Source organism: Oncorhynchus mykiss, chromosome 12 (genome assembly GCF_013265735.2).
Source record: "Oncorhynchus mykiss isolate Arlee chromosome 12, USDA_OmykA_1.1, whole genome shotgun sequence".
NCBI classification, from domain to species: domain Eukaryota; kingdom Metazoa; phylum Chordata; class Actinopteri; order Salmoniformes; family Salmonidae; genus Oncorhynchus; species Oncorhynchus mykiss.
The window spans coordinates 38,253,575-38,269,808 of NC_048576.1; the positions used below are offsets into that span (position 1 = coordinate 38,253,575).

Consider the following 16,234-nt stretch of genomic DNA (forward strand, 5'->3'; position numbering starts at 1 on the left):
AGTACATTCCTGAATACATTCCGAAGACTCTGTATATATATTTTAGTTTTTTAAGTTGATTTTTCAAAGGGACCTGCAGCACCCCTACTTCCCGCGGCTATTCACGGGGGACACAAGTGTATTACCTGGATCCTAGATGATTGTTAAAATGGACTGTCTCAATATCAACACAAAAATATTTGCGATGTCTTGGACATACAGTTGAAGTCGGATATTTATATACACTTAGGTTGGAGTCATTGAAACTCATTTTTCATCCACTCCACAAATTTCTTGTTAACAAACTATAGTTTTGGCAAGTCGGTTAGGACATCTACTTTGTGCATGACACAAGTCATTTTTCCAACAATTGTTAACAGACAGATTATTTCATTTATAATTCACCGTATCACAATTCCAGTGGGTCAGAAGTTTACATACACTAAATTGACTGTGCCTTTAAACATTGTGAATCTAATGTTATATTTCGAAATGCAACCCTGGAATGCAGACTCAGAAAGTTAGTGCCAATGTGTGTGTGTTCAGATTTCACTTTCACCTGCTACTCTTTTTGTTTACTTTGCGACAAGATATTGTACCAAGTCATCTTATTCAACATTTGGTAAGTTGCTGAAATCAATTAGTGTAACACAAGGATCTTGTCTTATATACTGTTTATTACCATTCTGCGACGACAAACTTTTGACAGATAAATTAGCAGTATTTAAACATGAAAAACCACTTACTAATACTACTTTACAATATGCGTACACTTCCCAGTTGCCGAAATTTGAATGGTTCGTCTAATTTCAGTTTGTGATAAAACGAGCAATGTATAGTGTGCAGAATCATTGTTCCATCTAAAGCAGTGAGAAATATATGATCAATAACCAAAATATCCCATTTTCAGCACTTTGAAACTGGTGTACAAAACCGAAAGTAAAAGCTACAATTTTATTTAAGGGGAGAAAAGAAATGGTGCAAATAGAACAGGTCTACCGCTTCTCAGATTTACACTCACATTTGTAGATGAATTTGTTCGGGTCGCCCAAAAAACTGAGAGGGGTGCAATTGCGGTCCTCATTTCGGGCCGTTCCAGTATGTGGGCATTTCTGTATCTGCCCTTACGAAAAAATACTGCAGTCAGAGTGCAGTATAGCTGCAAATACTGCATCCAAACACCACAGTCGTTACTGCAGTTTCAAACTTTATATATTTTTTGTAAGGGTGCAGGAACCCCTCTTCATATTCTATCTGTTGGTCAATTTTTATTAAACTATGTCTCCGGTACATAGGTGGGAGTCGGGGGCGCGTACACGAGGTGGCGGTAATGCACCACAACGTTGGATGCCAACCGCGATAAACCCCACAGAAAAAAATAAGAGGCGGGGACAATAACCGTAACCAGTAATGCACTATTCGTAATTTTCTTGCTTCTGTTGGCCATCAAATAGGATACTATTTGATACAATACATATTGTAACGATCCTGTAAACACACCGAAACTCGCACGTTGTTTGTTGACTAGCGAAAACAGTCTTGGACACTGATTTCCCATCGAATGATCGAGTAGATTTTTGGGGGGATGAACAGAGTGCACACCAGCACTGACAAACCGCACACAACGCTTTCCCAAAAACTATCAGCATGCTTCCCGCATCCTCACATACAGCAACTCATTTGTATAACATGAGTTAGGCTGAGAGACTTTCGAATGGGTAAAACATTACAATATGTTGAAATGACGATATCATGACGATATCATGACGATATGACGATATCACTGGAGTCATTGCAAATCAATTTGTGCCGCTTGTATAGCTGTCAAACCAATTTTTATAAATAGCCCATAACTTCAGTTTGTTGTTGTAGCCTTGTGCAATTATTAATGGACATGTTTAGTTAATTAAATTGGAAGTTATCAAAGCTCTATGGCAATTGCCGATCAGTTGTTAGAATGCATTAGATTGACGCAACAATAGTCAGATTAAGCTACAGGTATAAAAAAAAATATATAAAAAAATTATTGTCAACAACATTGGCTGTTGTTCGCAAGCATATTTGGTTTATTCATATTTAATTCAGTGATTGAAATTATGACCCCCATCCTCAGTAGCCAATCCAGCAGGCTATTGGAAAACACAAGCATTTATTACCTCGAAATCGCCTCGCTATTCATGTTGAATAAATTCGTCTGTTAATTTGAACTAATTAAGCTGCTAAATCGTTCAGTTTACATCTTGCCTACATCTTGCCTAGGCTACTGTGGACTATCTGAAATGAGATGTAGGCCTATCAGGGGCTATAGGCTACCTGCCTTTATATAAGCAAACCATGGCAAAATGTACAATCCTAAACCCAGATTTTTTTTAAATATATATATATATATATACCTTTATTTAACAAGTTCTCATTTGCAACTGCGACCTGGCCAAGATAAAGCAAAGCAGTGTGACACAGACAACAACACATGGAGTAATCAATAAACATGCCAATAACACAATAAACAAATCAATGACACAGTAGAAATAATAAAGTCTATATACAGTGTGTGCAAAAGGCATGAGGAGGTAGGCAATAAATAGGCCATAGGAGCGAATAGCTACAATTTAGCAGATTAACACTGGAGTGATAAATGAGCAGATGATGATGTGCAAGTAGAGATACTGGGGTGCACAAGAGCAGAAAAGTAAATAAAATAAAAACAGTATGGGGATGAGGTAGATAGATTGGGTTGGCTATTTACAGATGGACTATGTACAGCTGCAGCGATCACTTAGCTGCTCAGATAGTTGATGTTTAAAGTTGGTGAGGGAAATAAAAGTCTCCAACTTCAGCTATTTTTGCAATTCGTTCCAGTCACTGGCAGCAGAGAACTGGAAGGAAAGGCGGCCAAATTAGGAGTTGGCTTTGGAGATGATCAGTGAGATATACCTGCTGGAACGTGTGCTACGGGTGGGTGATGTTATTGTGACAAGTGAACTGAGATAAAGCGGAGCTTTACCTAACATAGACTTATAGATGACCTGGAGCCAGTGGGTCTGGCGACGAATATGTAGCGAGGGCCAGCCGACTAGAGCATACAGGTCGCAGTGGTGGGTGGTATAAGGTGATTTGGTAACAAAACGGATGGCACTGTGATAGACTGCATCCAGTTTGCTGAGTAGAGTGTTGGAAGCTATTTTGTAGATGACATCGCCAAAGTCAAGGATCGGTAGGATAATCAGTTTTACTAGGGTAAGTTTGGCGGCGTGAATGAAGGAGGCTTTGTTGCGAAATAGAAAGCCGATTCTAGATTTTTGATTGGAGATGTTTAATATGAGTCTGGAAGGAGAGTTTACAGTCTAGCCAGACACCTAGGTATTTATAGTTGTCCACATATTCTAGGTCGGAACCGTCCAGGGTGGTGATGCTAGCCGGGCAGGCTGGTGCGGGCAGCGAACTGTTGAAAACCGTTTGTAATGTTTTGTAGTCTGGCACATAATAACAGCACAATTACCAGAAAATAGTCTAACATTTGTTTTTTTAATGTTTATCCAAGTGTTTCTTGCTTAGAGATTTCGAGATCCTCTGACCAGTTTTCATCACTCAAACTCTCCTGTCAGATTTATCTACAGTTATGCACATGCGCAAAGGGGATTTATTTACAATTATAAACCTGGTTCGAGCACTTAATGCTGATTGGATGAACGCCTTGGTATATCAGACCATATACCATGGGTATGACAAAAAAATATTTTTTATTGTTCTAATTACGTTGGTAACCAGTTTATAATAGTAATAAGGCACCCCAGGGTTTGTGGTATATGGTCAATATACCACGGGCTAACGGCTGTATCCAGGCACTCTGCGCTGCATCACGCTTAAGAACAGCCCTTAGCCGTGGTATACAGTGCATTCGGAAAGTATTCAGGCACCTTGACGTTTTCCCCATTTTGTTACGTTACAGCCTTATTCTAAAATTGATTAAATTGTGACTCCTTGCGGTGGGCTGGGCACCTGCAGGCTGAACGTTTTTTCCTCAGGTGAACGGTGTTTCCTCCAACACATTGGTGCAGCTGGCTTACGGGTTAATCGTGCGGGTGTTAATTAAGAAGCGAGGTTTGGTGGGTCATGTTTTGGAGTATGCCTGACTTGAACTTCGCCTCTTCCGAGCCCATTGGGGAGTTGCGGCGATGAGACAAGATCACAAAATTGGGGAGAAAAAGTGGGTACAAAAATAAATAAACGGAAATATCACATTTACATAAGTATTCAGACCCTTTACCCAGTACTTTGTTGAAGCACCTTTGGCAGCGATTACAGCCTTGAGTCTTCTTGGGTATGATGTATATCTGTCTAAAAACATAATCTCGAAAAATACCTAATTCTGAGAGCAATTTGATGTCGATGCAACATTCAAAGTTCTATTATGTGCTTCATTTAGTCAAATTTCTCATAAAAACATAATGTCTGTCAGTTTTATTTTGTTAGGGGTAATAAGTCTTACTGCCAGTGACGGATAAGGAAGAAGAAGTGTGGAGAACACAAAATGGCAAGTAGGGCTCCTCCCTCCCTCGGTAAGTTCTGTGGCAATGTTCAGGATGTACAGTACCCTGTAAAAGAAAAACTCATTCCCATTTGAGGAGTGCCTCAGGAATATACTGAGCTCTTTCTTTGACAGGGGAGACCCACCATCGGTCAGAGATGAAGATTGTGCTAATTGGGGGAAGACAGATGTGGGATATAGAAGCCAGCGGGAAGAGTTCAATAGGAAACACCATCCTGGGCAGAGACATTTTTGAGACAGGAAGAAGAACTGCCCAATGTGTGAGTGGACAACGGTATGTGTATGGGAGGCAGATCACTTTGATTGACACCCCAGGCTGGTGGTGGGGTTATCCTGTAGATAATACTCCCAAATTGGATCAATTGGAAATCATGAGAAGTGTATATCTATGTCATCCTGGACCCCAAGCCTTTCTCTTGGTCATTCCCGTGGACACCGTTTTCCCCAACATATTCAAAAGATCGTTACAGGAACACCTGGAGCTATTCAATGATAGAGTCTGGAGACACACTATTGTGCTGTTTAGTACAATCACTCCCCCCAATGACAGAAGTTTACAGAAACACATAAGCGATTGGCCGGATCTTCAATGGCTTATTAAGAAGTGTGGGAACAGGTATCATGTTTTGAATGTCAATAACAGGGGTGATGACACCCAGGTCACAGAGCTGCTGGAGAAGATAGAAGAAATGGTGGCAGGAAACGATGGCAATCATTATGAGACAAACCAAGCTCTGTCTGAAGAGCTGGAAGAGAAGAGATTAGCAGTGATTGAAGTAGCCAAACGGATGATGGCTAAGGTACAGAGACAAAGGACCAGACTCAGAGCGCTGATCAAAGGTGAGCTTAAATGTGTGTGTGAAATACTAAGGACAATATTGAATGAAACCTGACAGCATTATACATATAGTTTCTTCTTGAGTACCAGAAAAATTGCATAACACAGGAGCAACCACCGCTTCTCTTACATCAGAGCATTTGATCTGCATCCTCCCTGTAGATTTCTGATTTATTTTCAATTTTTAAGGAGAGGCAACTAGCCCAACATACCTCAGGCTTGTGATTGTTGGGGCACAATGGGCTGCCAGGAGCTCAGCAGGAAACACCATTCTGGGGGAAGGTGTGTTTGATGTTGCTGATAATACAAGAAGAACAGTGCACTGTGTGACAAGACATGGTGAAGTAGCAGGGAGGCAGCTTACGGTGGTTGACACACCAGGCTGGCACTACAATAGTTCTCTACAGAACACCTCCAAGATGGATAGATTTGAGATAGTGCACAGTGTGTTTCAATGTCCTCCAGGACCCCATGCGGTCCTTCTGGTGGTTCCCTTTGCAACAGCATTCAACAAATCATATGAGAGAGCTGTTGAGGAGCACATGGGTCTCCTCACAGATGCAGTCTGGAAGCACACGATTGTGCTCTTCACACGAGGAGACTGGCTGGGAGACACAACTGTTGAGCAGCGCATTGCGAGTGAAGGGAAGGGTCTTCAGTGGCTCATTGAGAAATGTGGTAACAGATACCATGTTTTTGACAACAAGAATCGAAGTGATGCAACACAGGTAATCGAGCTGCTGGAGAAAGTAGAGGAGATGGTGGCAGAAAACAGAGGTTGTCCTTATGAAATTGACACAGATGTTTCAGCAGATTTGGAACAGAAAAAGAGGGCTGGAAAAGAAAGAGCTCAAAAGATCACAATGAAGGTGCAGAGACAAATGACGACACTCAGAGAACTGTTTAAAGGTGAGTTTATTTGAATTCTAAGCATTAAACGAACAGATTATGTCTACTTTCACCACTTCTACATTGTTGTTTCTGTTTCCTCTGTGGACAAACATTTGTGCATATCTCCTAGGTAAAAAAAAGGCATTTGTTATTGATTTAGTTTGGAATTAGTCTTTGTAAACACCCTTGAGTTGAGGAAATAGAAGAAAAGTTCGTTTTTTTTGTAACAAGAGCATGCAAAAATTGTAGATTTTTATTTTTAAGGGGAGGAACAAATATTCTCTGAGGATGAGTTGAGAATTGTACTTGTTGGGAGAAGAGAGGCTGGGAAGAGTGTGGCAGGAAACACAATACTGGTTGGAGAGTTGTTTCCGACAGCTATGACCAAGGTATGGAAACTTGAATTCACCCTGCTCTATATCCCTTCAGATACTGTATGTGTCATGTACTGTCATGTTGTGTCTTGTTTCTGTCCTTTCCCTTCACCCTGTCTCCCTCTGCTGGTCGTTGTTAGGTTACCTTTTCTCCCCCTCTTTCCCCCAGCTGTGCCTTGTCTCCTCCTAACTACCTCGTCACCCCTTTTCCCACCTGTTCCCTTTTTCCCTCTGATTAGTCCTCTATATCTCTCTCTGTTTCTGCTCCTGTCTTTGTCGGATTCTTGTTTGTGTTGTTCATGCCTGAACCAGACTATCGTCATGTTTGCTGCAACCTTGTCCTGTCCTGTCGGAACCTGCCGGTCCATCTGAGCCTACGTTTTGTTTTGTTATTAAAGAAGCTCTGTTTACGTTAATTTGCTTTTGGGTCCTCATTCACGCACCGTAACAGAAGAATCCGACCAAGAATGGACCCAGCGACTTCGGATCCTCTCCACTCAGCCGTCGAGATCCAGGGAGCGATGCTAGGCAGACACAAGCAGGAATTGTCTGCTGCTCGACATGCCGTTGAGACCCTGGCCACCCAAGTCTCCAACCTCACAGAACAGGTTCACCATCTCCGCCTCGATCCACCGGCCACTTCCAGGGCTTTCGAATCTCCGGAGCCCAGAATCAATAACCCGCCGTGTTACTCTGGGGAGCCCACTGAATGCCGCTCGTTCCTCACCCAGTGTGATATTGTGTTTTCTCTCCAGCCCAACACTTACTCCAGGAGCACTGCTCGTGTCGCCTACGTCATATCTCTCCTTACTGGACGGGCTCGTGAGTGGGGCACGGCAATCTGGGAGGCAAGGGCTGAGTGTACTAACCAGTATCAGGACTTTAAGGAGGAGATGATACGGGTTTTTGATCAATCTGTTTTTGGGGAGGAGGCTTCCAGGGCCCTGTCTTCCCTATGTCAGGGTAATCGATCCATAACAGACTACTCTATTGAGTTTCGCACTCTTGCTGCCTCCAGTGGCTGGAACGAGCCGGCTTTGCTCGCTCGTTTTCTGGAGGGTCTCCGCGCAGAGGTAAAGGATGAGATTCTCTCCCGGGAGGTTCCTTCCAGCGTGGATTCCTTGATTGAACTCGCTATTCGCATTGAGCGACGGGTTGATCTTCGTCACCGAGCTCGTGGAAAGGAGCTCGCGTTCTCCGTTGCCCCCCTCTCCGCATCACTACCATCTTCCTCTGCCGGCTCGGGTGCTGAGCCTATGCAGCTGGGAGGTATCCGCATCTCGACTAAGGAGAGGGAACGGAGAATCACCAACCGCCTCTGTCTCTATTGCGGTTCTGCTGGTCATTTTGTCACTTCATGTCCAGTAAAAGCCAGAGCTCATCAGTAAGCGGAGGGCTACTGGTGAGCGCTACTACTCCTGTCTCTCCTTCAAGATCCTGCACTACCTTGTCGGTCCATCTACGCTGGACCGGTTCGTCAGCTTCCTGCAGTGCCTTAATAGACTCTGGGGCGGAGGGCTGTTTTATGGACGAGACCTGGGCTCGGGAACATGACATTCCTCTCAGACAGTTAAAGGAGTCCACGGCCTTGTTCGCCCTGGATGGTAGTCCTCTCCCCAGGATTCAGCGTGAGACGCTACCTTTAACCCTCACTGTTTCTGGTAATCATAGCGAAACCATTTCTTTTTTAATTTTTCGTTCACCTTTTACACCTGTTGTTTTGGGCCATCCCTGGCTAGTTTGTCATAATCCTTCCATTAATTGGTCTAGTAATTCTATCCTCTCCTGGAACGTCTCTTGTCATGTGAAATGTTTAATGTCTGCTATCCCTCCTGTTTCCTCTGTCTCTTCTTCACAGGAGGAGCCTGGTGATTTGACAGGGGTGCCGGAGGAATATCACGATCTGCGCACGGTGTTCAGTCGGTCCAGGGCCACCTCTCTTCCTCCACACCGGTCGTATGATTGTAGTATTGATCTCCTTCCGGGAACCACTCCCCCCCGGGGTAGACTATACTCTCTGTCGGCTCCCGAACGTAAGGCTCTCGAAGATTATTTGTCTGTAGCTCTTGCCGCCGGTACCATAGTCCCCTCCTCCTCTCCCGCCGGAGCGGGGTTTTTTTTTGTTAAGAAGAAGGACGGGTCCCTGCGCCCCTGCATAGATTATCGAGGGCTGAATGACATAACAGTGAAGAATCGTTATCCGCTTCCTCTTATGTCTTCAGCCTTCGAGATCCTGCAGGGAGCCAGGTTTTTCACTAAGTTGGACCTTCGTAACGCTTACCATCTCGTGCGCATCAGGGAGGGGGACGAGTGGAAGACGGCGTTTAACACTCCGTTAGGGCACTTTGAATACCGGGTTCTTCCTTTTGGCCTCGCTAACGCTCCAGCTGTCTTTCAGGCATTAGTCAATGATGTCCTGAGAGACATGCTGAACATCTTTGTTTTCGTTTACCTTGACGATATCCTGATTTTTTCACCGTCACTCCAGATTCATGTTCAGCACGTTCGACGTGTCCTCCAGCGCCTTTTAGAGAATTGTCTTTTTGTGAAGGCTGAGAAGTGCTCTTTTCATGCCTCCTCCGTCATATTTCTCGGATCATTAATCCTGTCGCAGTTCGACTTCTTCTTCCGCGATATCTTCGTCGCGTCCACCCGGTCTTCCATGTCTCCTGTGTCAAGCCCGTTCTTCGCGCCCCCGCTCGTCTTCCCCCCCCCCCCCCCCCATCCTTGTCGAGGGCGCACCCATCTACAGGGTCCGTAGGATTTTGGACATGCGTCCTCGGGGCCGTGGTCATCAGTACCTAGTAGATTGGGAGGGGTACGGTCCTGAGGAGAGGAGTTGGGTTCCCTCTCGGGACGTGCTGGACCGTGCGCTGATCGATGATTTCATCCGTTGCCGCCAGGTTTCCTCCTCGAGTGCGCCAGGAGGCGCTCGGTGAGTGGGGGGGTACTGTCATGTACTGTCATGTTGTGTCTTGTTTCTGTCCTTTCCCTTCACCCTGTCTCCCTCTGCTGGTCGTTGTTAGGTTACCTTTTCTCCCCCTCTTTCCCCCAGCTGTGCCTTGTCTCCTCCTAACTACCTCGTCACCCCTTTTCCCACCTGTTCCCTTTTTCCCTCTGATTAGTCCTCTATATCTCTCTCTGTTTCTGCTCCTGTCTTTGTCGGATTCTTGTTTGTGTTGTTCATGCCTGAACCAGACTATCGTCATGTTTGCTGCAACCTTGTCCTGTCCTGTCGGAACCTGCCGGTCCATCTGAGCCTACGTTTTGTTTTGTTATTAAAGAAGCTCTGTTTACGTTAATTCGCTTTTGGGTCCTCATTCACGCACCGTAACAGTATGAGTGCAACATACTTTGAGATTTTGGGTCCTCCTGTCCTGTAACTGTAACTATCGTTTAAAGTGTCTCTATCATTAAAGTGGAAATTAAAGCCCAGGAAATGTTTCTTTAATACTAAGGAGTTTGTTGAAATTAAAAACATAAAGTGATGTTTGTTTATGACATTCCCCTGTTGGTAACTCCTAAATACAGGTAAAGTGATTTTCTGCTTAATTATTCTGCTTATAAATGTTTTTGTTGTTGATATATTTAGGAATTCAGAATTCAAAACAGAACTACGCGGTGTGTAATGCATCAAAAGAGAGTTGCTGGGATGAAGCTCAAAGTTGTAGATACACCAGGCTGGTGGAAGAGAACACCACAGGATGCACGAGATAAGGTTCAAGATGAAGTGGTGCGCAGTGTGTCTCTCTGTCCACCTGGCCCCCATGCTTTTCTTCTGGTCATTCCCATTTCTGCACCATTTTCAGAGGGAGACCTCAAAGCAGTAGAGGAGCACCTTGGGCTATTAACTGAGAAAGTCTGGAGACACACAATGGTGCTGTTCACCTGGGGAGATTGGCTAGGAGACAGAGCCATTGAGGAATATATTGAGAGAGAAGGAGAGGCACTCCAACAACTTGTTGAAAAATGTGGGAACAGGTATCATGTAATGAACTGCCATGGCTGGGATGATGGCTCTCAGGTCACAACACTGTTGAGGAAGGTAAAGGAGATGGTTGTACGTAACAAAGGGCACAATTTCACTATTGAACAGAAGAGTAGGCAGAAGCCAATGCTTCACTGGTTAGCAGGAAAGGGCATGATGACCGAAGAGGAATGGAACAGGAGAGAAGAGGAACTCATAGAGCGGATGTTGAAGGCAGTGGTGGTAGAACCAGAGGAATCGAAACTGCCATTTGTACGGGGGAAGGAAAGCATTGATTTCTTCATCCCTAGCAGTACGTTTGACATTACGTTTTCCAAATCTGTTTTTTTAATTTTTTTTTATCTTAGAAATGTTTCTTAGAATCCTTAACATTTATTGTTGGGTATTCCAGTCAAAGGGATCTTCTAACAGTGTTTGTTGCCCTGGTTTTCAGTGAGCTGTGAGACTCCCTCTGAAGTTGGGAGTTCCTACATAAATTATGGAGCACATGCCAAGGTGTCTGAATGGAGAGTGAAGTATGCTGGGAGATCTGCTGCATCCTCTGGGCACGGCACTATGAGTTCAGCAGTCAGTTACATGGGCGAATCTCTGGACCGATGGGAGAATCTAGTCAAGGAGAGTCTGGGGGACGGCAAGATAAGGGCAAGGATGTTGGATAGTCCTGCAAAGTCAGAGGCCCACACTTATGGGGTAAAAACCAAACGTAGGAATTCACATTGAGCATAGTTCAAAATGACAATACTAAGAGTAAGAAAGTAATACCTACTTTTGAGAAAATACATAACACATGTACTGTTCTTGGAGCAAGCTCTTGCCTTGGCTTGACACATCTGGGGCATAATATCAGGACCTCATCTGAGAATTGCCATAAGCAAAAGTTCTTGCAGGATATTTCAGCTTTGTCATGGGAGTTTCTTGATGTTCTTCTTTTTAGTTGAAGATGGTGGCAGATTACTTGTATCTTTCCATGAATTTGTTTACATATACCCTGAGTGTACAAAACATTAGGAACACCTGCTCTTGGTTTCACCAGGTGAATCCAGGGGAAAGCTGTGATCCCTTACTGATATCAGTAGGAGACAGGTAAAGAAGAATTTTTTAAGCCATTTGAAGCATGGATTGTATATGTGTGCCATTCAGAATGGGCAAGACAAAAGATTTAAGTGCCTTTGAACGGGCATGGTAGTAGGTGCCAGGCACACCGGTTTATGTCAAATACTGCAACACTGCTGGGTTTTTCATGCTTAAGAGCTTCCCATGTGTATCAAGAATGGTCCACCACCCAAAGAACATCCATCCAACTTGACACAACTGTGGGAAGCATTGGAGTCAACATGGGCCAGCATCCCCGTGGAACACTTTCGACACCTTGAAGAGTCCATGCCACAACGAATTGAGGCTGTTCTGAGGGCAAAAGAGGGTGCAACTCAATATTAGGAAGGTGTTCCTAATGTTTGCTATACTCAGTGTACATTATCAAGTCAAACCAATTAACAAATGATATGTTGAACAGATATGTATGTGACTACTATATACTACTATTCTACTATTATGACTCTTTCAACATGCCACTGAAAAGATTGAGAGCTGCAATTATTTGTGTTCCTAATGTTTTGTACACTCAGTGTATGTTGACAGAGATGGGCAGTATTTCTGTTACATGTCTTTGAAATATGTATTTCCATTAACTTTGTGTATTCCATCATTTATATTTCACTGGCCTGAACAAGAATTAGATTAGTTTTGTAACAATGAACTTTAGAGATCTGTATTTTTGTATTTTCAAAATATAAAATGCTTCTCTATTAAAAAATGTTTTATCCACAACTTTGTGGCCCTAAATGTAAATGAGCACTTGCAAAGCACACATGGTATTATTTTAATGAGCTCCGTACCTAAACAAGCAAGAGGCTTGACTCCACCCTAAAATCTGGTTGTGCAAAATTACAGCGTTAATCAGTGGAAGTGGGGATTTTTTTGCATGGAGGTCTATGAGAGAGTCGAATTTGGTCAAAATAAAATATAATTGCTAATTTGCTATGTGAGGCTTATTTGATCGAATATGCGTTTTTTTATGTGTAGGTTCTAAAAAATGTACTCATAAACAGTCAGGTTCACAATTATTGGCACCCTTGATAAAGATGAGCAAAAAATACTGTATGAACTAAATAATACAAATACTGAAGCAAAAACAAAAATTATATATATTATTTGAAAGTAATACAATTGCTCAGAGAAAAATATTTTGTAATATAGTAATAAAAAGATCTAAAAAAGATGACCCCTGTTTTCAATTATTTCAGTACCGCACCTTGCGAGGATAATGGCACTGAGCATTTTTATCAAACGTTTTCTGAAATTGGAGAACACATTGGGAGGGATCTTAGACTATTCCTTCATAGAGAATCTTTCTAGATCCTTGATATCCATCATATGGTATAATGAACTTCCCACTGGGGGCTGTGTGTTTGTTTGAGTGAGAAAGGCCTACCAGAAACCAAACAGTAAAACATAACATCCCCTTTATTATCAATGCATCATGCAGTTTTTCATGCAGACAACATCAAAAGAGCCATTCTAGATTCTGAAGTCAGGAAACTTCGAGTTAGGTGGTATCCAGACTAGAGGAAACCAGGTTTGGCTAAAATGTCCTGGTACTTGGTAAAGTTCATGATGCTGCTGACCTTAACATGGGTCCCAGGATCAGTGGAGGCAAAATAGCCCCATAACATAAAAGATCCATATGTTTCAGTTTTTCGAAGCCAAACATACCACTGGTGTGTGTGGCTAATGAGCTTTATTTTCATGTCATCTGACCATAGCACCAGTTTCAAACCAAGTGCCAATGCTGTTTAGCATTCCAGGCGGTGCTATGGTCAGATGATACGAAAATAGAGCTCTTTGACCACACACACACTAGTGGTGTGTTTGGCATCGAAAAAACGTAAGTAAAATCTTTGTTAAAATACAAATTGTTTGGGGCAGAGCTCATTAGAATAGTTCTCAGTTTGCACATTTACATTTAGGTAATTTAGCAGACACTCTTATTAAGAGCAACTGAGGTTGATAAACAACCACATAAAACAGTCATAACAAGTCAAACGGTTATGTAACCTTTACTGAGAATGTAGTTGTAGTTTGGGGGCTACTTGCAGTGGTAGTTTTGGTGTTTTACTTGGCAAAAGTATCTTTGCCCATCTCTGTATATTTATTGTTGTTTTTTATGTCCCTTTTGTATGGTGTTTTGGACCAAATGACTAACTTTTTGGGGATAATAAAGTTAAAGATATGCTTTGGAACTTTGGAGACTACTAAGTATTTTTTAAACCTCTCGCTTTGGGCTGGAGGTGTCAATCTGTAGTTCATACATGCATCATCTATGAGTGGAAGGACTGTCTTACCTCCATTTAAAAGTAGTCAATTCCTTCTACTTCTATGAGTTGGTTAACACACTGAAAGGGTGTACACTACTACCGGGAGTGTGTTGTCTGAACAGATAAAAAGCCAAGGTTGGTGATTTACTGCCATCTGCAGTTATGGAATCCCTTTCTCTCCCGTGTAGAGTGGACACCACCAGAGGGAACTGTGGCCTTTCCTCAATTTAATTTTATCAACTCCTCGCATCATCTCCTCCCATCCTTTACTCTCCTCAGTGAGGAAGCGAGGAAAGGAAACGTGGAAACAAAGGCGCTTGTAAGAAATGAGACTCCTTCTCCATTAGCAAATTATGTTTATCGGGGTGGAATCCAAAAATACATGTGTAAAGTGGTAAAAAGAAGTGCAGTTAGTAGTGCTATACATTTTTATAGATAAATGGATAATTAGCGGATCATTTTAAAATGTGTGGAAGCATGCTTTTCTCCTCTGAGAAATATCAGCCATTTGCAGGAGGTGTAGCTGATTTCAAAAGTCTTCCACAGTAGGATACACCTGAGCATCCTCCACCAGAGGAGGCAATTGAAGAGAGTAGGAAAATCCTTCATTCACCTAATAACGAATTGACACTCTCCTACATTTGTCAACCACTTTTCAGTTTCAGGGTCACTGAGAATTTTATCCAATTGAGAAAAGGCCTATGGGTCTATCCTCCCTATCAGTAAGCTTAAGCCCTTCCCCATCCACTATCCTACCTATTATGATTAAGGACATTGACGGCCGGAACGTCATGTTTTTAGTAGTTGTAGAAATAAAATAGCAAGTTTCTAATAGTGAGCAAGCACTGCGCCTGTTCGTGCTAAAGGTGATAACCCTTTCTGCTTTACTTCTGTATCTAGTCCCTTACTGTTTTAATTTAATCTACCAGATGCCTTTTAGGATGATTTTTTATTTACGAATATTGATACATTTGAAGGATTGATTGATTAAGTGTCGAAAGTAAACAAAATATCCCAAAACTGCCTTCATAAATCAACTACAGCCAAGGTAGAAGGAAAATCGTGTTAGTTTGTATTCTGAGTAAATCTCTTTAAAGACGATGCAGTGTAAGTTTGAAACAATAACACTTACCCTCAGATTCCAAGTTGTTTTTGCTAAGCAACATTTGCAAATGGTTTTGAATTACTCTGCAGTATTTTCAGGTATCATAAAATTCATTGCAGTGCTCAACCTATTCAATGGTATGTTGAAAGAGTTATACAGTAGATGAGCGTCACATACAATTAACATATCATTTTTTAATTGGTTTGCCTTGATAATGTACTCCTGGGGCAATGGACATTCAGGAGAACATTTACAGAATGTTCACATAGAAATGTATTGTGTAGAACAAATATGACAATATGATTGGAATAGTATAGGAGATTGTGTGTGCTCTATTCATGATAGTTCTATGTTCAACATGCCTCTTCCAGATACAGCCCTACCATTAATTGAAGACAGTCAATCCAATAGTTTCTGAAAAATAGTCACCTCCTGAGATCTGTATTAAAATTAATTGTTTAAGTAGTTGCTTTGTCGGTGTCACGACTTCCGCCGAAGTCGGCCTCTATCCTTGTTCGGGCGGCGTTTGGTGGTCGACGTCACTGGCTTTCTAGCCATCGCCACTCCATTTTTCATTTATCCATTTGTTTTGTCTTGTTCCCTGCACACCTGGTGCACACATAATTCCCCAATCACACTACATGTATGTATTCCTCTGTTCCCCCTCATGTCTTTGTGTGAGATTGTTTTGTGTTACGTGTCTATGTTGACCCGCTTTACTGGTATGTGTTTATTCCGTGTTTTATTTCACGAGGTATGTTATTGTGTTTATACAATATTACTGTGACTGTTTGCGCGTTTGCACTTTTGCATTGGCTGGAGGTTTCGACGCAGTGGCGTCCGTCTGTTGGTTTCTCCTGCCTAATAAAGTGTGCGCCTGTTCACAACTCTCTGCTTTCCTGCACCTGACTCTGCTCCCAGTACGCACACCATTTGGCAGTCGGATCTGTTTTCAAATGGGTCAATAAGAATTCAACCCCTTTCTTGTGGTAAGCCTAAATAAGTTCAAGCCTAAGTAACAAGTCACATAATACGTTGCATGGAGAAAACTGAGGATGGATCAACAACATTGTAGTTATTCCAATATCCACAATATTAACCTAATTGACATACTGAAAAGAAGGAAACCTGGTTCA

At 42.5% G+C, this 16,234-nt stretch overlaps 1 protein-coding gene across 2 annotated transcripts; it reads left to right on the forward strand.

The window, feature by feature from the left end:
* The first annotated feature begins 482 nt into the window (after positions 1-482).
* Positions 483-13,918, forward strand: LOC110537563 (GTPase IMAP family member 8). 2 transcript variants are annotated; one of them, XM_036937515.1, is made up of 7 exons: positions 483-601; positions 4,439-4,538; positions 4,643-5,368; positions 5,556-6,275; positions 6,522-6,646; positions 10,224-10,911; positions 11,053-13,918. In XM_036937515.1, exons 2-7 carry the CDS (start codon positions 4,511-4,513, stop codon positions 11,337-11,339), a joined length of 2,574 nt encoding a protein of 857 aa, XP_036793410.1. In that variant the 5' UTR covers positions 483-601; positions 4,439-4,510; the 3' UTR covers positions 11,340-13,918. The 2 variants fall into 2 exon arrangements, with proteins under 2 accessions (XP_036793410.1, XP_036793411.1); XM_036937516.1 differs by lacking the exon at positions 483-601 and having other exon boundaries at positions 3,980-4,538.
* The last annotated feature ends 2,316 nt before the right edge of the window (positions 13,919-16,234 follow it).

Bases quoted from the DNA above. Each gene is read 5' to 3' on its own strand.
- LOC110537563 (XM_036937515.1), top strand. From the start codon at position 4,511: ATGGCAAGTAGGGCTCCTCCCTCCCTCG. The intron at 4,539-4,642 runs GTAAGTTCTGTG...TTTCTTTGACAG, and splicing joins TAGGGCTCCTCCCTCCCTCG to GGGAGACCCACCATCGGTCA. The intron at 10,912-11,052 runs GTACGTTTGACA...CCTGGTTTTCAG, and splicing joins TGATTTCTTCATCCCTAGCA to TGAGCTGTGAGACTCCCTCT.